Below are 23,141 nucleotides of genomic sequence, written 5' to 3'. Positions count from 1 at the left end.
AGAATCCCACCCTCCGCGCCCTCACCTTTCCTCCTGACTGACTCACACATAATCATCCCCCGCAGCCAAAAAATAAACGGGTGGGGGAAAGGGAGAAGGGAGGAAGCAACCGCTGCGAGCGGCGCAATTGCAACTAACCGCCTCGCGCGCCGTTAAAGCATCCCGCTCCGCCCCTGCTTCAAATCTCATCCGGGAAGGCCCCGGCTTGTGGGGAACCGGCACAGGCAAAGCCCACCAGCAAGCCTGGAGATTAGTCGACCCCGCCCTGGAAAGTCCCTGTCTTGCAGATGAAGCAGGCTGGGCGGTTTTTTTTTTTCCCCCTTCACGCCAGCTCGACTGTTGTGGAGACCGGCTGAGCCCTGCGCGAGGGGAAAACATGAGAAGGGAGGGGGGGGGAATCAGGAGCTCCGGTGGCCGCGGCGCGCCCGGCCTCCAGCGGTCTGGAAACTTGAGGAGTGTCCCGTGGGCAAAGCAAATAATAAAGTTGCCAAACGCGGGAAACATCCACCCGCCGGTGGCGGCGCAACGCTTTTCACGGCGCATTCATGAAAAAGTTTGCCTCTTCTTACTCGGGATGGCTTCCTTGCTTAAGTCGTCTGAAACGATTTCAAATTGCGTTTAAGGCAGAGCTACCTCCAAGCTACACCTGCCCCGCGCGCGGTTTGCATGGGGACTCTAGGGTGTTCCTGAGAGTCGATAGGGGGGGGGTGGTTATATCTGGAGGGGGGGGAGGGAAGCGGGCTAATCGGCTTCGAATTCCATATTCTCTCATTTGCACGTGTACTTTCTGGCCCTGCGCGCTTAAGCCTCCAAAGGCAGTGCTGACCGGGATGAAATAGCCTTGCCTTCGTAAAAGAGTTTATGCTTGCTTGTCATTTAATACTTAAGCCAAAAGCAGGCAAAGCCTGGACAGCCCACGAACCTTGCTTTGCAAACCAATCGTGCCGGCGCTCCAGAAAGCAACGACTCGGCCGCGCAGCTGGATCGCCGATCGGAGGCGCCAGCTCTGAACGCGTCAGCTGTTGCTATTCCACTGTACTTTCGTCGGAAACCAGGCCACATTTCTGGTGCCTGCGGTACTTGCTTCCAAGGCTTGCAAGCTATAGTCTCGGTGCCCACGTGCCGGTCGAGTAAATTCTTATTTAGGAGCCATTTTCCTCCTCTCCGGACCTTTTGAACGTGCCCCCCCCTTTTATCTAGAATGACTGCATAACAGTCCTAAGGAGAAACGCGTTCTCCTGGGTAAAATTCTTGCAATTCTATACAATGAATATAACGTTGGGAGCGCCAAGAATGATGTTTTTAAATGCTCGGACAATCGAGTAATATTTCCAATGGTACGGAAGAGGAAAGACGGTAAAAAGACTTTCGCTTCGATCATTTTTTTTTTAAAGCAGAAAAGCGACTGAGCTAATTGCCGGACCTTCTGTGCTTGTAAAGCGAGTAAGGGAGTCCGTGTCCTTTTCAAGTTTTGCTATATGGTTTTTCCAGCAGAGGATGAGGGGAATCCTCAAACGCTCGAGAACAAGCAAGCCCTTCATAGCTTTTTCCTGAAAAGACATTTGCAGGATTGCTTTTTATTATTATTATTATTATTATTATTATTATTATTATTATTATTATTATTATTATTATTATTATTATTATTATTATTAATATTAATATTAATATTATTAATATTATTAATATTATTAATATTATTATTAATATTATTAATATTATTATTATTGAAAGCTAAAAGTTGCATATTCCACCTAGCCGAAGTTCAACACGTTTTAAAAGCTGAAGCTCTGCAGTCAGGAGTAAACAGTTCCGATACAGGCAGAGGAACATTAGATAACTGTAGTAGACGATCTGTGGTTACTCCTCTACATTTCATTGTGAGATTTTATACACAGCTTTTCGTGCGGGATGGGATATCGAGGGTCCCCCAATGAAGGTTTTTAACCAGAGTTAGCACAGCCTATCTGTAAGAGAATCTGTGCATACAAGTACAGTATTTGTGTGTATCCCGGGAAGGGTGGCTACATATTCCTGGGCGCCTGGGTGGCTATTGGAGGCTTATTACGCAATGAGCTCCTGCGGTTCAGAGTTTAATATCACCCTTTTACATTTCAGGCTGCTAGATACCATTTCTGCGAACGTGGGTGTAATGAGGCAGCGAGGGAGCACCATCCCCCCCTTCCTCTTCCCACGGGACGCGAGAAGCAGAACTCCGGCGAAAACGATGCTCGTCCTAGGCTGCTCTTCGAAGGACGCGCCAAGCTGTTCGCTGCGGACACGCAGGGAAACCCCCCTTGCTCTCTCAATGGCTCCTAGTGGCCCGCTTGAAGGGGAGGGCGTCGTAGGTCTCTCGGGACCACTGTTGGGGGGGGGAGGGGGTAGACTAGATGGCCTTTTGATCTCGCCTCCCGTCATTGACTTTGCGTGACTCCCCAGCTCAGGAGGGAGGGGAAAGCCAAGGGGACCCACGCGTGCACAGGGTGGGACCGACGCCAGAGACGGGAGCAACCTCGGAGAGGGGGAACGGGAACCTGAAGCAGAGGATGAGCATTCAAGAGCGTGGAAGGGAAGCGCCGGGATTCGCCGCGTAAAAAGGTAAGCGGGCGAGTTGAGACGTGAGGGATGAAGGACGAGAAAGCCCAAGTACAATCTGCGGAGGAAGCGTGCAGAAACTTTCCCCCGCGGGGAAAAAAAAAAGGGGGGGGGGAGATCTGATGAGGACGAAGGTATCTGAAGAAAGTGACACACACACACACACACACACCCAAAGAAATTCCGACTGGGGACAAGAACAGAGAGGTCGTCGGCGGGAAGAGGGGGGGTTCCGCGCCCGGCTGTGCGCTCGGGGAGGCTGGAGGTGCCGAACGCTGCCCGTGGGACCACGGCGGGACGGCGTTCACGCCCGTGGGTGTGGGCATTGCGCTCGAACCGCACCCGGAGGAATTGAACAGCTGCTTCCCGGCTTTGGCTGCCCCCGGATGGGGAGGGGAAAACCTCGCCCAGGCGAGGCTTTAGTGACTGCGAAGGAGCGAGCGAGAGAAGGGGCAGGTAGATGAAGAGGAGAAGAAAGGGATCGGCCGGCACACGGGTGAGAGGGGAGGGCGCCCCGCCGGCTGCTGCGACGGGGAGCGCGCTCGCGCGTGGACGGTCCCGCAAAAAGAAAGGGAAGAGGAGCGCGCGGGCGGTTCTGTTAAATGGGCCAGTCTGGGTTTGGGGAGGGAGATCTACCTCGCGGGGTCTCGGGAGAGGCTTTCCAGCTTAATCTGCGGAAAGGGAGTTGGCCACCAGGTGCCTGGAGGAAAGCTGCGATTGCTGGAGCCTCAAAGGAAGAAATCCGACAGGTAGGGTTCGCTGCCTGGGTTCGCTGGTGTATTCCCATCTCTTCTCTCTTGCTTTCTTCTGGCAGGTCGCTTGTATCTTTAATGAGGCAGAAAAGCAACCAGTAAAATTGTCCTTCCGTGTTGTACCACCGTTGGGGGGGGAGGGATGTTGGTATCTAATGAATTTCTGGCTGTTATCCAGAGTTCATTCAAGAAAAAAAAGGTTTGGAAACCTTGACTCCGGAAGAGATGGTGTGCATAGGATTAGGGTTATAGATTGGGGACAGCCTGCCTCCAAAAGCTGGACGTAGCAGGGTACAAAGAAGAACGTGTGTCTTCCTCATTTTCTGCTTGTGAACATCTCAGGGGCATCTGGTTGGCCATTGTGAGAAGCAAAGTGCAGGACTAAGATGAGTCTTGGTCTGACCCAGTTGGGCCCTCGGATTCTTCAGGTCTTGTCTTTTTCACCTTTTGAGAAGAGCTCTTGTCCTACTCCTTTTTTTCTTCCTTAGAAATCTATATCCAGGCTAATCTGTGAAGCAGGCAAGATTTGAGTTGAGTGAAAGAAGGGAGCTTCTGTTAGTAGCAAAAGCAATGATTCAATATTGCTTGTAGAAAGCAGTGTAGAAGCCATGGTTTGACTTAAACTGGAGGGAATCCAATCCAGGAGGGTGAGGCTGGTCTTTTGTCTTAAGGGCCTTCTTTATGATTTGTTTTCATATTTATGAAAAGTTGCCATTGACAGCAAATGTTCTGAAAAGAAGCCTCCATAAGATATTCATGTACAATTATATAACAGTCCCTCACTCTAATACTCCAAGAATAACCCATAAGAGGATGCCAGAATTGGGAAACGTTAATTTCTGGCTACATAGACTGGGATGAACTCCATAGACATCAATTCTTGGTCCAGTCAATCCATTCTCCATTACTCTGTACTACCTACCTTTATATGCAATAGTACCCTTAATTGAATTAGCTTTTTCTTGGTTTGCACAAAATAAAATAAACTAACCCAACATACCACATGAAAACATAGAGAAGGCTAAAACTAATCCGGCTTAATGCACTGTCCACATGTGGTCACCAGGCCTCTCAATTGTCCACATTGTGTGTGAGCTCAGCCACTGACTCCGAACAACTTGCTTTCCGCCTGGTTCTTAGCTTTCCCTTTTGCAGGTTTTTCACCCCCATCCCTCCCTGGCAGGGACATGAGGGAGAGGGCATCATCCAACCACACTAGAGAACCAACCCAACGCACCCAGGTGGAGTTCAGCATGGCCCCGTGGAACCCCCATGTGAATACTTGCCTTTTTGCTGCTTGCCTCTGCCTTTGGAGAGGGTAAGTAACATGACTGTTGGGAGTTCAGGTGCCTATCCTGGAACAGGTAGCCTCAAGAGGATGCGGGTTTTGAAGTCGCTGTGAAGAACTTTGGGATCAGGGCAGAAGTCTCAAAGAAGAGCAGTCTACTCTAAGCACATTTTCCCACCTCCCCCTCTCTACAGAGCCAATAATAGGGTGAGAACAGCCTCTGCAGCTATAGTCTCCATCCAATTATGCCCTTTTTATCCTTCCCCCTCCCGCTAAATATGAGCACAATTCCTAAGTGCCACAATTCCTAAGTGCCACAATTCCTAAGTGCCAATTCCTAAGTGGGTTTGGAGTTTAAATTGAGGGAAGCAGAAAGTAGGGCTCCCAGAATGTGATCTTAAAAATTATTCTTGGGATGAGCTGAAGCCTCTGAGCATGCTACAGAGAACCCTCTATACTCCAAGATGGTTAGAAAGAGAAGGGGGGGGAATCGTGGGAGAGGTGATTGGATGACAATTGATGCTGCTCTTACAGTTTTATTGTGGGAATAGTTAAGAAACGTGATTGGTGGAGTCCTCCAACCTTCCCACCAAGCATCACTTGCTGGTAGGACAACAAGTACCAATCACAGTCCCATCAGAGATTGGACCCAGATCGGGTGAGGGTAAAGGTGAGTGTTTGGGAGAGTACTTTTATCCACCTGTCAGATTGTCAGGTGGGTTTCATCCATGAGCCAAGGATGGTTGCTATTGGTGCTGAATGTAGGGCAAGAGCTGTATATCATGTTTCTCCATCTCAGGTATCAGCAAGCAGCCATCATTAAGGGTGATTTTCATGTTGGCTAAAATAGATGCTGTAACAGCCCTGTGTATAACAACTATGGCAGGGGTAGGCAACCTTGGCTCTTTTATGACTCGTGGACTTCAACTCCCAGAATTCCTGAGCCAGCATGGCTCAGCTTGGAAACCTCTCCCTTTCCCCCCAGCATGGCTGGCTCAGGAATTCTGGGAGTACAAGTCCACGAGTCATAAAAGAGCCAAGGTTGCCTACCGCTGAACTATGGGGATATTTCTGATGTACATGTCTGGCTTCTCCTGAAAAGCCAGAAATTAGAATGAAGCTAAAATGGGCAGCTCTCATTAGCAGTGCTCCAGTATTAAGTAAGATATTTTTGTGAAACTTTCCAGTCTGCTTTATGCATTAATAGAGCCTTCCTCACTCTAATCCCCCTTCCCTCCTCTCCCAGGTACTGGACTCAAAGTCTTATCATCTCTGACAAGTCCAGTGATAGGTAGTCTTTGAATTATGACCACAATTGGGATGAGAACTTCCATTGCTAAGTAAAGTGGTTGTTAAATGAGTCGCACTCAGTTTATGACCTTTTTTGCCATGGTTATTAAGTGAAACTGTCATTGTTGTATGAAACAGGCAGTCATTAAGCCGATCCAGCTTCCCCCATTGACCTTGGTTACTGGAAGTTGGTTGGGAAGGGTGCAGATGGTGATCAGGTGACCTTGGGATATCGCAACCATCCTTTGTTGCCAAGGGCCCAAATTTTTCATCGTGTGAATGCAGGAACATCTGTGACAGTAGTAAGTACGAAGAGCTGTCGTGAGTCACGCTTTCAGTCCCATCCTAACTTTCAACTGTCGCTAAATGTACGGTTGTAAGTTGAAGACTACCCGCATTGTGCTGGTTCAACACCTTAGCTACAACATTTCAGAGGGCCAAGCTGAGGATTGGAGAAGGTTCCTGCTTCCGGCCTTGGAATGCTAACCCAGTGACCCTACTAGACTGGAAGGATCACTGGCCCAATGTCCTGTTCCATAACTCAGGGTGCAAGCCCCATCCTTTCCCTCCTGCAGACCAAGGACCTCCGCCTCTGAGAGTGGAACAGAAACCAGGAGGTTCCCTGTTTTAAACCCTTGCTGAAATTTGGAAATGGTGTGGCATGGGGATTTCTCCTTCTGTTTCCTTTCTTTCCAATCTTGAAAACAAGGCATCGCTTGAGATATTCTTTCCCAGCCTGTTAACCAGACAGACAGCAGATGAGAGGTGTGTAGCCCTAAGCCTTGCACATTTGGATGATGTCAATTTGGAAGATCGAAGCTTTAAAGTTAGCAGGGAGAAAGAGGCGTAAGGCAACCACGTCTGCATGAAGTCACCTGCTTGCCGCTGTTGACTGACTAGGCAAGTGGCAAAGTGCAGTGGCGCATGAGAGGTCCTCTACTGGAGTGTTGTTGTTTTTTTGCGAGAGGGCTTTCAAGAAAGAGGAATTTGCCTGATTCTTTTCAGGCTGTACAACAATTCAAGGGTCACCCTTTGCCTTTTTGGGGCACGTCAAGGGTTGCACTCCAAAAAGTGGGTAGATCTGGGACAAGATTAAATCTGCTTTAATTTAAACATAGTGATAGACATAGTGATAGCCATCTCCAAAGCACCTGAAGGCAGGACAAGAAGCAATGGATGGAAACTAACCAAAGAGAGAAGCAACCTAGAACTAAGGAGAAACTTCCTGACAGTTAGAACAATTAACCAGTGGAACAACCTGCCTCCAGAAGTGGTGAATGCTCCAACACTGAAAGTTTTTAAGAAGAGACTGGACAGCCATTTGTCTGACATGGTATAGGGTTTCCTGCCTGAGCAGGGGGTTGGACTAGATGACCTCCAAGATTTCTACATTTCATTTACTTTCTTCTTCTTCTTTGGGACCCAAGCTATGCCCTCTGCTGATGGCCTTTCCCCATCTCAGATGCTTTGAGGACACTCCCAACTTCAGAGAAGAAAAAGGTCCTTGCGGTCCTTTGGAGATACAGGCTCATTGCAGCTTCTGTAGGCTTTAATTAATGTATAGAAGGACTGAAAGCTCCAAAGCCCCACCCCCCCTTTTTTTGGGGGGGGGGAAATCCAGTCCAGTGCATCACACAGCCCTAATGGACAATACTAGGAGTGGAAGTTTTCCATTCTGCAGCAGCAGGAGTAGAAGCTATCGCACCACTCCCATAATCTATCACGTGATCACAAAAGCCCTGGGGAACTTAGCTAGGGTTTATGAGTAGCCACTAGATTATGATGAGCCAGTTGTAGCATAGTCCTCAGCTTGTTCACACAGATGCATATTCCACTGGATTCAAACAGGTTTTATCCCCAAACTGTCTTCAAGGAAGCAGTCTTCAAGTACAGGTCTGCTTCCTTAAGGGATAAACCTCACTGCTTAATGCAGTTTACTTTCCAGGAATGCAACCTGCCTTTTCGAATGCTGCAGTTGTGCTTCTCTTGCACTACTGCTATGAATGAGAAACCCAGACGTGGCATGTTCCGTATCCATATTCCTGTCCCGAGTGAAAAGTTGGTTTGGGGAGGGGTGGTTTGGTCAAGGGAGAAGGACTGAGGCAGTGCTTGATCTTCGGGAGAATTCATCTGTAGGCGTTTAGGAGGAAAGCATTTTTAGTTTATGTGAGATACTATGTGTGATGGCAATAACAGGGCATGCAGGAATTGTTAAAGCTATACATCCATTGCTATGAGGATGTCCTGTCTCCATTGGGTGGTTGCTATGGTGGCCTCTTCTCATCAGGAAACCTGGCTCCATTCCCTTTTCCCACATTCATTTGTCTGTGTCTCCCACTGCCTGGGCTACTCCTACTCTATTCCCTCTGCTGCAGAGACACCCTGCTTTAGATCTGGGAGGGGCGCTGCCTTTTTGTCATGGGAACATCCTCCCACTCCCCCTCCCCTATTTTTGGATGCTGAGCCTTGGGGGGATACTTTTGATCTCCAACCTTGCTTTTATCTAGTGCCAGAGGGGGCCCAGGCAGGGAATTTCCCCCTGCAAACTCAACCACCCAGGTGCAGCCCTCTCCCATCGATGGTGGAGCCTGGCTGTATGGCCAGAAGGCTTTTGTACAACTCTGCACATATGCTTGACAAAATGCACTTAGCCCAGCTCTGTGTGGAGAGAGAAGCCTGTGTGGAGTTAAAAATTAAAAATTAAAATTCAGGGGATCTGATTTTTCATTGCCTGTCTCTCCCACACACCCTGTCCTTTTGCCTTCTGCCCCTATTTAAACCATCTAGAACAGAGGTGTCAAACTTGCAACATCACGTGACGTGTCACGTGACTTTTGTTCCATGGCCAGCAATGGGGTGGGCGCGTTTTCGGCATGACGCATCCGGCCTCTGGGCCGGCAGTTTGACACCCCTGATCTAGAAGCTTTTGTAATGGAACCAGGGTTGGTGGCCAGCACATCTAGATCCTCTTCTCTGTCATGGGCAGAGAGAAGAGGAAATATATATGTATGCATGTATGTAGGTAGGTAGGTAGGACGACCGACTGTGGGAGGGCAGAGGGCAGGTGGACTGCTCACGCGCTCCATGGCTAGATCGTTAAACATCCATCTAGCTATATAAGCGGGTTTCTCTAACCACCAATTACCACTCTGACGATGTCAACAGAGGATTGACGAAAGCTAAGTTGTAGTTATTGAAAAGATTTTTTCTATCCCGGAGTTCAGTGGCTCTATTGTATTTTAATGTATGTATGTATGTATGTATGTACAGGTAGTCCTCGACCTATGACCATAATTGAGCCCAAAATGTCTGTTGCTAAGTGAAATATCCATTGAGGTTTGCTCCATTTTATGACCTTTCTTGCCATAGTTGTTAAGTGAACTACCGCAGTTATTAAGCGAGTAACACAGTTGTTAAGTGAATCTGGTTTCCCCATTGACTTTGCCTGTCAGAAGGTCGCAAAAGGGGATCACATGAGACTGCCACCGTCATAAATATGAACCAGTTGTCAAGCATCTGAATTTTGATCACATGCGGATGCTGCAATGATTGTAAGTGTGAAAAACGGTCATAGGTCCCTTTTTTCAGCACCGGTCACTAAATGAACTGTTGTAAGTTGAGGGCTACCTGTATTTAAATTTATTGGCCGACCGACTTCAGTGGACTTTAGAATTTCAGAACAGTTCAACTTCATTCTTCAGTTCTCACCTGAAAGTGGAGAATATACCTCCTCTCTAAATTTGGTGAAAATACATGGAAAAGAAAGAATTTTGGTTCCTGGGGAAAGAGGCAAAAACGGTGGTGCTCCAGCATTTTGTGTGGCAAGTTACAAACCTCATTGGCAAGCCTTCCCTTGATTCACAAGCCTCTCCCTGTTGCTTGGTATTTAAACCAGAGAGCCTCTTCCATTTCCTGCTGGGTTAGATTATTTATATGGTAATACATTTATATATCCTCTAATAAAAAGCATAGCACAATAAGCAGCTACTACCAGCTATTACAGCTGATCACAACTATTCTGTTGTGTTCCCTGGTCTGGTGGTTAGTAAGAATTTGTGACTGGCCCTTAATTGGAGATCCTGGACACAGCCAAATGGCCATATTAAAGTAACATTCATCAGTTACTGCTCTGGTAGAAAAGTATTTCATGGAATGTACCTGTCCAGATTGATGAATCCTATTTTATCTCAGTAACAAGGATGGCAATTGATGCTACCATTACAGCTTTAATGTGGGAATAATTAAGAAATGTGATTGGTAAGGCAGCTAATCCTCCATCCTTGAATTTAAGCCCGTGGTGGCACAGTGATTAGAATACAGTATTGCAGGCTGCCCACTGCTGACTGCCACCAGTTCGATCCTCACCGACTCAAGATTGATTCACCCTTCCATCCTTCCGAAGTCAGTAATATGAGGACCCCAGATTGCTAGGGGCAATATGCTGACTCTGTAAACCGTTTAGAGGGGGCTGTAAAGCACTATGAAGCGGTATATAAGTCTAAATGCTATTGCACCAAGCATCACTTCCCACCAAGCATCACTTCTCTGAGCATGCTACAGATAGCCCTCTATATTCAAGATAGTTAGAGATAGGGGAAAATCGTGGGAAAAGCGATTGGATGACAGTGGATGCTTCTCTTACAGTTTTATTGTGGGAATAGTTAAGAAATGTGATTGGTAGAGTCCTCCAACCTTCCCACCAAGCATCACTTGCTGGTAGGATAGCAAATACCAATCCTATTCCCATCAGGGATCGGATACAGTCGGGTGAGTGTAGGTGAGTGTTTGGGAGAGTACTTTTATCCACATGTGACATCCGTCAAGTGGATGTCAGATGCACAGTCTGTGACCCGTTGGCTAATTTTGAACACAGGTCTAGCATTTTTCTGAAAGAAAGCTAAACATATGTCCATGGATGAGGCAGAAGGGCATAGTATAGGGGTAGGCAACCTTGGCTCTTTTATGACTCGTGGACTTCAACTCCCAGAATTCCTGAGGCAGCCATGCTAAGGGGAAAGGGAGAGGTTTCCAAGCTGAGCCATGCTGGCTCAGGAATTCTGGGAGTTGAAGTCCACAAGTCATAAAAGAGCCAAGGTTGCCTACCCCTGGCATAGTATAAAGCAGAATGGTCACTGATAATGAGCTACCTGCATCTTCATCTAGCGCTGCAATGGAATTCCAGTGATGGCAGCTAATCCAGTTTTGTTCCTGTGGCTGGCCGCACCTGGAAGTAGATGAAGATCAGCCGTGGTATTAGAGCAGAGCAGGCAAAATTGTGCCATTCCAAGCCTCAGGTAATTAAAATAGTAATAAGGACAGCCATATGAAATCCTTTGTTGGCAGAAGAATGAAAAAAGATAGTAATGTGGTAAACGCTGTAACACGCAGCTAGCAGAACCCTGCTTTTTTTCTTTTTTCTTTTCTTTTTACACTGTAGATCACTTGAGACCATTAGTCCTACTTTTTAAACAACGATCTGGAGCTGCTCTGAAAGAAAGCTAAACTCCTGTTTTAAAAAAACCAGGTCTTTCAAAAATGTGCTAGAGCTTTACTTGCTAGGAGTAGAGTGCTGGTTAGATTTTTGAAAAGTGCTGGTCAAGCCGTATGTGAGTAACGAAGTAGCTAGATCGGGTAGGCAACCTTGGCTCTTTTATGACTCGTGGACTTCAACTCCCAGAATTCCTGAGTCAGCACGGCTGGCTCAGGAATTCTGGGAGTTGAAGTCCACGAGTCATAAAAGAGCCAAGGTTGCCTACCCCTGACCTAGATCAATGTTTGATCACCTGGAATTCTGAGAAGTCCACCCATTTTAAAGCGGTCAAATTGTAGCATCAACAATTTGTAGAAAAACACAGATGGTAGATGCCAAGTATCTGATCTTTTCCACAAACTAACCCAAATGGACTAAGGGCAGGCTTTCGGCTTTTCCCACAAACTAACCCTTACTGTACTAAGGGCAGGCTTTCGGCAAGTGGCTGATAGGACCTTGGCAGATCCCAACTTGTCCGCATCCACAATCATGCTAGTGATGAATCATGTTAGATTGTATCAGTGGTCAAAATGGTTTCAGGAGAAGAACCTTTTCACTACTTTGAAACCAGATCAGCTAAAGATGACTCTGAATCACCTTAGCTCGGTGATGAGAATGAGGCAAAGGCAACCCTGGTCTATGGTATGAGGGAATGGCCTTGGGAGACAGGGGGATGAGATGCTGCCTACGAAACAGTTGGATAAAGGGAGGGGGAGGGAGCCACTGTTGCATAACAGGCAGAGAAAAAAACTCAGAAAGGAACTCCCTCTAATGTACCAGGCTGTCAACAGAGGCAGCCAGAGATTTATACTTACAGATTTGTAAGATTCTGTTAATGTTGCCTTGTAATAAAGTAGAATTGCCTCATCTGGTTGTGTTTTCTATCTGATCTACCTGGAAGCCTGACACCTTGGGAGGACACAGGATAAAAAAAGTGGTTACCAGGCATGTTGATGCTACAGTTAGGGTGTCAGCCTTCCCAGACAAACCAGATAAGAAATACAACTGGATAAACTAATTCTACTTAATTGTAATGTTACATTAACAGAATCTTGCAAGTCTGAAAGTACAAACTTCCCACCCTCACTTTTAATGGCTTGATCCATTAGGGCAGGCCTTTCCTAAGTTTCTTTCTCTGACCATTAAGCCACTGGGGGCTCCTGCCTCTCTTGTCTGATTTTTTTCCAATGAGCGTCTTTTTCTCTCATTTGCCAGAGTGATCCACACACTCCATTAGGGAATGCACAATTGAACCTATTCTCTCCCTCTTCCCCCCTCTCCCTCCCTCCCTCCCTCCCTCCTTCTCTCTCTCTCTCCCTCCCTCCCTCTCTCTCTCCCTCCCTCCCTCCCTCTCTCTCTCTCTCCCTCCCTCCCTCTCTCTCTCCCTCCCTCCCCCTCTCTCTCTCTCTCTCATTCCTAAGCCTAAGTCATTCTTGCTCTGAGATCAAGCAATAAAATGCCTCCTGACCATTTTCTGTTTTCTTCTCAAGTCAAGATTTCATTTTCCTTTTTTCTCTCTTAGAATGCTGGGCCACAGTCCCTTGGGGCCCAAAGTGCTGGCGGAATCTGTCCTGAATTCTAATGCCATGTGCATGACCCTGCCCTGGCTGACCCGGCGCCAATTTGGACTCTGTGTACGCAGCCCAGAAGCGATGGCTTCAGCTTTACAGGGCATTCACCTCGCCCTCCATGAGTGCCAACACCAGCTGCAAGAGAGGCGCTGGAATTGTTCCGACCTGAGCAGTGGGAGCACTGTGCTTCTTAACAGTGCCATTCTGAAGAGAGGTGAGAAGAGGGTTAAGTGGGAGAAAATGCTGGGCTTGGGACAACCCTTTCGTTGGGGTTGGTGGGCAATAAAATTGGGAGTTGGTTCATCTCTCACTGCCCACGGTTCCCCTTCTATCCTCTCCTTTCCCCCTTTACTGATCTAGTGTCCACAGAAATGAAGTAACGTGGGATTACCGAAGAACAAGGAGGAATGTCAGCATACCTGGGCAATTTGGCACGAATAGATCTATATTAAAAATGTAAATGCAAGCATCCCGAAGGAAGATGCTGTGGATCTTTGTGTATAGAAAAGGAACATGCAGCATTTTGTTTTCTGGTCTAGCTGGTCTTCATTTAGTTACCAAGCCTCATGGATAAAGCCCTTAAAGTCTTCAAATATAAGTTGCTTCCAACATTTGATTTGTTTCATGAAGGTTTGTTGTAGGTCATTAGAAATTTAAAAGGGGAGAGACCAGGGCTGGTGCGTGAAATTGACGTGGCTTATGAGCATCTGCATCTAGAAAGTATTGTGAGAATAAGAATCAGAAATCTGTCCTCTTCGTTTAAAAAATTAGCTTTTGATTACCCCTCCTGGGTTATTTTTAAAATGCTACAGTAGGTATTAAAAGAGCTGTGGTAGTGCAGTGGTTAGAATGCAGTACTGCAGGCTAAGTCACTGCTCACTCCAGGAGTTCGATTCTGACCGGCTGAAGTAAGACTCAGCCTTCCGTCCTTCTGAGGTTGGTAAAATAAGGACCCAGATTGTTGGAGGCAATATGTTGACTCTGTAAACTGCTTAGAGAGGGCTGTAAAGCATTGTGACTAAAAGGGGACAATCAGGTGCCTTAGTGGGTTTAGACTAGAGCATCAATTTTGCTTCTGATTTTGTCCTCCTCCCTCCTCCCCAAAAAGTCTGGGACAGTTATGCTCTTGAAAACTGTTGATTTGTCAACACAGTTTAGATATTCTCTGGAAGCTGAAAACTGGATACAGTCAGCTGAGCCTTGCGTTGCCACGCCTGATTTAACTATTAATCCAGTTTGGATGTTGAAACCAAAAATAGAGTATTCCAGTTGTCCAGTGTCTGGGAAACACTGAGATAAAGGGCTCGCTTCTGGAGAACAGTAGGCAACTTTAATTGTACATCCTTCTTCCATAAACCGACTGACGTCTGTGGACTACAAGCCAAGGTTTCTTGAGGCCTGGGTAAGAATAATTAGAATTTAGGTCCATCACAGCTGAAAAGCACCAGTTGGGGATGTTGATCTAAGCCAGAAGTCCCCAACCTTTACTGCTAGGTAGCCCGGTGGGGGAGGAGGGAGAAAGGGGACCAGCCGGCCACTTGTGCAAGTCGAGCACATGCACACTGGCCCGCTGCTTGTGCAACCTGAGCTGCGCGTGCACATTCCCAGGCCAGCCACTCGCGTGGCCCGGTTCTGAATAAGCCACAGCCTGGTAGTGGGCCACAGCCCAGGAGTTGGGGACTCCTGGTCTAAGCTATCTGAAATGAATTCTTCCTTCATTGTACAATGTAGCCAACTATCTTCAGTTTGAAAGTAAAATTGGTTGCACCAGGAAGAGGAACAAGTAAAGGTGGTAGGGGTAGAATGTAACTCCTGTAGGGCTGCTGTTAGCAAATAGTATCTTTGAGCTGCTCAGAATTGCTTTGAGCTGGGAGATGGTGGCAAATAAATTTGATAATAATAATCTTTGCCCCATCACCTCAAACTGGCTTATTGATAACTCCCACCAAATAGGAGGAGCAGCAGCAGCCACCAGCTGTTCCTTTTCTTTACATCAGTAAGAATCCTGCTGCTAAGCCTGGGCTTCTTTGGTTGGCTCACTCTCATCAGCTCCTTCCTCTGTTCCTGTATCTGTGCTGCGGAGAGAGGATCCTTAGCTGTGAACTCCAACTCCTAGCATCCCTCACCATTGGCTGGGAAGAATGCTGGGAGTTGAAGTTTAGCAACCTTAGGAGGACCATCATTCTTTTAAGGAATGGACAAACCTGACAATAACTGCTTGGGCACAGTCTTCAGAAAAGGGATAATTTGTAGAAGATTCTTGACCACAAGTGGAGTTGAGAAAAGGCACTCTTGATGATGGATTCCTGACTTGAAAGGGTATGAGCAAGAGGAACCCTGCCAAAAGCAGCTGCAGCAGCAGCAGCAGCAACTCATTGCTTTTGCATCTTTTCCCCCCCTAGCTAGACCAACAACTGAGAGCAGTGAATAGCAGTGATTCTGATGCCTCTCCACATCCGTGTTCTGTGGGTGGCATGGCAGCAAGCATCGTCTCCCAGGTGGAGGGAGCAGCTGAGAGCATTTTGCTAAGCCTGCCTGGTCACGGCTGCCCTTCTTTACGCCCCTGACTTTCTTCCCAGGTGCTGCCTCACCCAGGCCTCTTGCCTTGGCTGTGTTAAGAGTGGCCAACACCTGACTCCAGAGGCAAATTGGCAAGCAGCTCTTTTCTTTTGTCCTTTGCATCTCTTTTATTAATTGAGCTTTGAAGGAGCCGGTTCTAAATTTAAACCCAAGTTCAAAGCAAGGCCTCTGGGCAGGCAAGAGCTGGAGCAAGCTCCAAACCAAGCACCTGGGCTGAGTTGCTGCTTGATGTGTCAGCTGCTGCTTGATGTGTCATGAGTTTGGTGGGGCTCATCTGCGTTCACAGGAATAGGAGAAGCATCAGGAGACTAAGGAAGAATGGATTAAGGAGGAAATGCCTAATAGGTACCAGGGACTAGAGGCATCGTGATGATAAATACCATGGCTAATTTACATTATAAAGCAAGTCTGTATCAATTTATAAACAACAATCAAGAAGAAAAATACCAGCTCTAGGCATGTGTGATGCTTAGCAGTCCTAATGAGTTCAATGCAACATGAGTAGGAATACTCATGTTTTTCAACTTGATGTTCTCCAGACGTGTTGAATTGCAGTGTATTAACTCCCAACCTGCCCAACAGTTGGGTCTGTGTGATTTTACAAAATGTTGAGGTCCAACATATCTGGAGGCATCAGCTTACAGAAGGCTGTAGACAAGGGCATATTTAAGCTATGGAGTAATTTAGGAGTAATTGTTTTTCCGAAGGGAATCCTGGAATTAGTGCATTAGTGAGGCAGGAAGATCCAGAAGTTCTTGGGGGAAGCAAGCTGTAACAACTCATTCATACTGTGAAGATAAATTATTTTAGAGTACATTTTCAAAGACCACCCACAGCTTTATTTCAGATTGAATTATTAGCTGTTTTATATGCACAAACATTTAATTTGATGAAAGGATGAGAATCCAGCTTTCTTGAATCCCAAATCAGGATGATCTCAGGTCTGGATTTAGGTATGAGAATGATGTAAAGTGGGCAGAGTACTGTAGTTTTAAGTTAAAAAAAGAGAACTGAAGGAATTGTGGCTGGATTAAGGGAGACATTGACCAAGAGTCAACATCACCTTGAACACATGTACTTCTTATGTAAAGTCTTCTTGGCTTGAGCCTCTCAGTGTTTCTCAACCTTGACAATTTTAAGGCATGTGGAGTTCAACTCCCAGAATTCCACAGCCAGCATTGCTGGCTGTGGAATTCTGGGAGTTGAAGTCCACATGCCTTAAAATTGTCAAGGTTGAGAAACACTGCATCTAGCAAATTTTATACTCTTCACTGTGTTTGCTTCCTAGGCTTCCGGGAAAGCGCATTTGTCTTCTCCTTGCTAGCAGCTGGCGTGACCCATGCAGTGGCAACTGCCTGCAGTCTTGGGGAACTACAAAGTTGTGGCTGTGCCAGACAAGGCACAGAGAACCAGAAACTGAAACTCACCCAGCTGCAGTCTCTAAGCCGGGGCAAGAGCCTGCCCCCTATGCCATCCTCGTTGTGGGGGCAACCTAGCCCGCAGGACACCTGGGAATGGGGTGGCTGCAGTGCAGATTTTGCCTATGCCCAGAGATTTGCCCGGCATTTTTTAGACCCACGAAGAAAACCTCGTGACGCTCATGCCCGGATGCAGCTACACAGTCACCGCGTGGGCAGAAAGGTAAGGTATGAAACCCTTGGGCAGGGTTTTGGAGGATGGAAGGGTGAAAGTCTATCAGTGGCATAATGAAAGAGTAATCATGGAGATAATCTTATTGCTACGATTCTGCCACAGTTGCATTACTTGGTGTTAGTGACCGTTAATCTATATCTGTTATCTGGTACAGTATTTAATATTCTCAGGATTCATGTTTTTTTTTTAATGTTTATTGCTAATGTGTAGCTATCATGGCCGTGGAGATGAGTTTGAGAACATAAAGCTGATAATACTAAATGTGGCTCGACTAAATTCAGATTCTTTTCCCAAACCATGTGTTGAGACACTGTGGTGCGCAAGAGAAATACATTCGAACAACTCCCTGCTCTCAGAGGGAAGGTGCCTGCTGGGTTTCTGCATGATTTATCATTCTCATTATGTCTGCTTCCATTCAATAATTCTACTGTATGTCTACATTAGATTTAGCAGAATTGTTTGTGTTATTTATTCCCAGTATAGGGAGGCATTAAGATTTTCTTCTTTTGCATGAACCTCTGGTGGAGCTTGCTTCTATTAATCAGATAGTATGCTTGGAATAGCTGATCCAACAGAAATGCAATTGCTTGGCTCCTCTAAATGAAAGTTTCTCATATGAGAGAGTGAGCTGTGCTTACATTGATGCAGATGACAATTCTCTTGGTAATAAGAAATTTGGGAGCAAGTTTATAGACCTGCTTAAAAAGTTGTCTGAATACATCATCATCCAAAATTGAAGCATTCTGCAAAATTCAAGCAAGAAAACTGGAAAATTAGTTATTTTCTAAAAACACGAATGTNTCTACATGGGGCTCCCCTTGAGGTGCACCTGGAGGCTCCAGCTAGTTCAGAATGCGGCCGCGCGGGGGATCCTGGGGGCCTCTAGATGCTCCCATGTAACACCTCTCCTGCGCGAGCTGCACTGGCTGCCGGTGGCCTTCCGGGTGCGCTTCAAGGTGTTAGTAACAACTTTTAAAGCGCTCCATGGCAATGGACCTAGTTATTTGCAAGACTGCCTCCTACCAAATATCTCCCTTCGACCAGTCCGCTCCCACAGAGAGGGCCTCCTTAGGGTGCCGTCGGCCAGTCAATGCCGGCTGGCGACCCCCAGGGGGAGAGCCTTCTCTGTGGCAGCTCCTGCCCTCTGGAATGACCTGCCCCCCGACCTACGTACAATTGCGGACCTGCGCCTCTTCCGCCAAGCCCTGAAAACTCATCTGTTCCATGCAGCCAGCCTGGCGTAGTTTTGATTGGGTTTTGTTAGGGGTTTTATATTTTAGAGCAGGCTTTTATGTAATATTTACTGTGATTTTTATTATTGCCTGTTCACCGCCCTGAGTCCCGTAAGGGAGATAGGGCGGTATATAAATTTAAATAATAATAATAATAATAATAATAATAATAATAATAATAATAATAATGATGATGATGATGATGATGATGATGATGATGATGATGATGATGATGATGATGATGATGATGATGATGATGATGATGATGATGATGATGATGATGATGATGATGATGTATCGGACAGGCCTCTGAGAGGGGGAGCGATGCCGCTCTCCAGCCATTGTTTCCCTGTAAGTAGTCCTTGGAATTACACTGTAGAGGAAATGTTAGATCTCCAAAATCAATTGCTTTGGATAGACCTGTTCTCTATTAAGTTATCCAGTACCTTTACAAGTCACCCAGTAAGTGGCCATCACTATGTCCTGTGGCAAAGAATTACTCAGGTTCATTATTCACTATGTGAAGTCATGCTTTCTGAGATCTACTTTAAATCTTCTCATCCACCTTATAGGATAGCATTTGTAGCATTTTGAGACAAGGTGAAGAACTTTTCATTATGCCATGGGTGTTTTTATTCATCTATTATATCCCTCTCTTTTTCCCCCCAAGCTAAAGAGTTTGGAAGAGTTTTGTCCTCATGAGGGATGTTTGAATTTATGTCCTCCTCTTAACATATTTTTTTCCAGCTTTGTTAGATATTTTTCCCCAAATGTGGCCACAAAAGTCTATCCACCTCTCACGCCAGATGTGTATGTACTGTACATTTATATAGGGTTATGATAGGGTTAGCTTTTTTATTCTGTATCTTTTCTAATCCTCTCCAGCGTGAAATCTGTCTTTTCTATACTGAATAGTCAACACTTTAACTGAACTACCCGGTACAATCCCAAGATAATTTTCCTGGTTGGTTAAAGACGGCTCAAAGCCCACTAGCATAAATGTGAAATTAGAGGGTTTTGTTCCAACATGTATCACTTAACACTCACTTAAATTGAATTCCATTTGCTGTTTGGCTGACCATTCACCCAGCTTGAAGAGATCCTTCTGGTGCTCATCACAATTCCGCCTAGTTTTTAACCTCTTAGAATATGGCAGTGTCATCCATAAACTCAGCCAGCTCATTGCTTAGTTCTCAAGATTGTTCATGAATATCCTTGTGGGATACTCCACTTCTTTCCTCTTTGAGAAAATTATCCATTTAATCCTATTTGGGGGATTTTTTAAAAAAAACAGTTAGTTTTTAAAGGACACATCCTCTTATCCATTGATGCTAAGTTTACTCAAAAAGCTTTGGAAAGGAAATTTCTCAAAGTTTTTTTTTTTTTTAAATCCAGGTATATTGTGTTGACAGAGTCAGCTGTATCCACATGCCTCTGGTGGGTACTCTCAAAAACCTCTAAAAGGTTAGAGAGGCCAGTGGCATACATGTCTACATGAAAGCTATATATTGCAAGTACATGTAGTCTTCGGCTTACAGCAGTTCGTATAGTGACTGTTCAAAGTTACTACAGCACTGAAAACAGTGACTTACGATCGTTTTTCACATTTATAACTGTTGTAGCATCCCCCTGGTCACATGACCAAAATTCGGATGCTTGGCAACTGGCTCATATTTGTGATGGTTGCCATGTCATGTGATCACCTTTTGCAACCTTCTGACAGGCAAAGTCAATTAGGAAGCCAGATTCACTTAGCAGCCTGATTACTAACATAACTGCAATTATTCACTTAACAGCTGTGGCAAGGAAAATCATAAAATGGGGCAAAATGCACTTAACAAATGTCTCACTTAGCAACCTAAATTTTGGGCTCAATTATGGTTGTGAATTGAGGACTCTCTGTAATCTCTAACAGCTATAGCACCGTCACTGCTTATATTCTGAAAACTGTATTTCTTGAGATATGATCAGACATTAAGAATCATAGCATAGTAAACAAATTGTTAGGAATATTTACTCTGGAATGCCACGTATGTCCATTTTTGTTTTAATTGTATTATAAATAAAAAACTTTAAAAAAAAAGAATCATAGCATAGTATGTGTGTTGCACATGAATAGATTATGGTATATACTCAAAGATAAACCAAGAATTCTTTCTTTTCCCCTTCTTTCCTGCACTCTTCCCTTCCCCCTTCCCGCCCCTATTTTTCCTACTATTTGTTGTTTGTATTTTTTTCTATTTTATACTATAAACCAATAAAAAAGAGTAAAATAAAAACAAAAAACCCAAGAATTTTAAGTGCCAAAATGCACTCAGAATTTGGATTCTGTTTATCCGCAGATGGGCTTATCCATGAATACACTGTTTGCTGTAATACTTTTTAAAAAATACTCATATACCAACATATACTCACGGATAAGCCCATCCATGGATAAGCTCTCAATTTTTTAAACTAAAATATCATGAAAAATAGATATTGTAATCTATGGATTAGCCAAGGATAATCCAATTGCGGAAATTAAAACATACCAACATTTTGAGCATTAGCTTATCTATGAATGGCTCATTTTTGGTTAAAATTTTGAGAGCTAGTTTATTCGTGGATGTGAGTATATGTGAGTATATATAGCATTTTGGTATTAGAAGCTCAGCTAGAAACGTGGGGGAATTCTGGGAGATTCCAGACTAAAAAAAGACTGGATTGCTCCATAGACTAAAGACAGTTGAGTTAGCACTTCCAACTTATTTGGCTGATGCTTTCTTAGCTTTCTTATGTAAGTACATGGCTTAATGATGGATTGGCTTGATAAAAGAAGTTTATCAAATATATGCTGGCCTTGGATTCTCTGAAAAACTTAGATATAGTTCAGTCAGCGCCCCTCATCCCTTTCCATAGGTACTGCACATTTCAACTCAGGGGATTTCAACCTTTTTCTACAGCTAACCTTCCCTTCTGATCTCTCTTGGCAGGTGGTGTCAGAGCTGAGCAAGCGCAGATGTAAATGTCACGGCCCCTCTGGGAGCTGCCAGTTTCGGACATGTTGGTTAGCAGCCCCAGATTTCCACCACGTGGGTTCCACCTTACGGGACCGAATGGACTATGCCACACTCTCGCGGCTGGACAACAGAAACTCGGGAGCCTTCTGGCCACGACTCCACAGCTCCCATCTGGCCAAGCACCTCATCTTCTACGAATCCTCCCCTGATTTCTGTGAGCCAGATCTGAGCCTAGGTTCCTCAGGCACCCACGGTCGCCCTTGTGTCAAGAGCAGCCCACGGCCAGATGGCTGTAGCAGCCTGTGCTGTGGCCGTGGCCACAACATGCTGCAGGAGGTGCGAGCTCAGCGTTGCCAATGCCGTTTCCATTGGTGCTGCCATGTGCAGTGTGAGGAGTGTCCTTCCACAGAATGGGTTAGTGTCTGCAAATGAATAGGGAAGGCCTAACCCTTTACTCCGTGCTCCAGCCAGCCATGTGACAAGTCCCAGCTGCAATATCAGCCATAATGATTAGAAGACGAGCTTTGGGCTGCTGACCTACTTACTGTGGGTCCCTTGCTCCATCCTGGAAACATACTTGGTCCTTCCAAGAGAAGACTTGCTTTCAATAGAGGGTGAGCAACAAGGAAGAATTCCTCAAAGAGATACCCTTTTGTCTTCTCTTGACCGCCAGCTTGGTCCTATCTCAGTTTATTGCAAACTGCCCTGTTTGATTTAATGGGTGGAGAATAGACTTGATCCTGTCCTGCCGCTTCAGGAAGAAACAAACGGAACCAAAGTGGCAAAAATTCTATATTGGGGCTAGATTCTTCACAGGCTAGAGTCAAGGGAGGGAGACGTGTTAAAACCAGCATGGTCCCAGAATCTCAGAACTTCTCCTATATGAGGACTTGGAACATTAAAGCTTTAGTTGGAGGGTGTTTGCTGTTTGCAGCTAGTAGGAGAAATAGACTGTCATTTGGGGACAAAAATTAGCAGTAGATTTGCAAGAGTTGCAGTTGTTGCTAATAGCACAGCCCACTGGCAAAATTGAAACTGGAGTGCTGTATTGATTGCAAGGTTAATTTATTATTTTGCTCTTTTACTGATCTATATTTTGTAAACCTGTTTGGTATAGTTAATGGAAGGAAAGATGGTCTCTAGTTTTATCTGGGAAATCAAATTCATTCATTGACCTTTATCTATTCCTTTTGTCAATCTGCATATGTTATATGCTTCCCCTCAGTAAACATGAGTTCTCCAACTCAAGCCCATATCTTCTTGTATTTGATTAAAGATTTCAGAGTCCATTGGCCAGAACAGATTTTTTTTTGCTACCTTTCTCACTTACATTAGTTTCTTGGTTAAAATAAAATGATTTTAATGATTTTCACACCAAACACTACTGGCTGAAGGAAGAAAACTTTGGTTTCGTGGATCACGGACTGCATTTCCTTCGCAAAGGACTCTTGGCAAGGGATGGGCTACACCTGAAGAAAACAGGGGAAAATGTACTCAGAAAAAGACTGGCCCAACTCATCAGGAGGGCTTTAAATTAAAATTGAGGGGGAAGGGTGACCAATCTTCAGAATCTCTAGAACCCAAAACCAATCATAAATCCCAAGAAAACAAATCAAACAATGAGGTGGGCAGAGATGAAAAAAAAGAAAAA

At 45.4% G+C, this 23,141-nt stretch overlaps 1 protein-coding gene across 1 annotated transcript; it reads left to right on the top strand.

Moving 5' to 3' along the window:
* Nucleotides 1-4,600: 4,600 nt before the first annotated feature.
* Nucleotides 4,601-21,922, top strand: LOC107298589 (protein Wnt-10b-like). Its single transcript, XM_015827963.2, has 4 exons — nt 4,601-4,665; nt 12,978-13,240; nt 16,895-17,247; nt 21,464-21,922. Exons 1-4 carry the CDS (start codon nt 4,601-4,603, stop codon nt 21,920-21,922), a joined length of 1,140 nt encoding a protein of 379 aa, XP_015683449.2.
* Nucleotides 21,923-23,141: the final 1,219 nt, after the last annotated feature.

The sequence above is a fragment of the Protobothrops mucrosquamatus genome, unplaced genomic scaffold, assembly GCF_001527695.2.
Source record: "Protobothrops mucrosquamatus isolate PMUCROS unplaced genomic scaffold, P.Mucros_1.0 scaffold4110, whole genome shotgun sequence".
NCBI lineage: Eukaryota > Metazoa > Chordata > Lepidosauria > Squamata > Viperidae > Protobothrops > Protobothrops mucrosquamatus.
The sequence above is the reverse complement of the archived record's forward strand: the minus strand, read 5'-3'. Positions and strand labels throughout refer to the sequence as shown.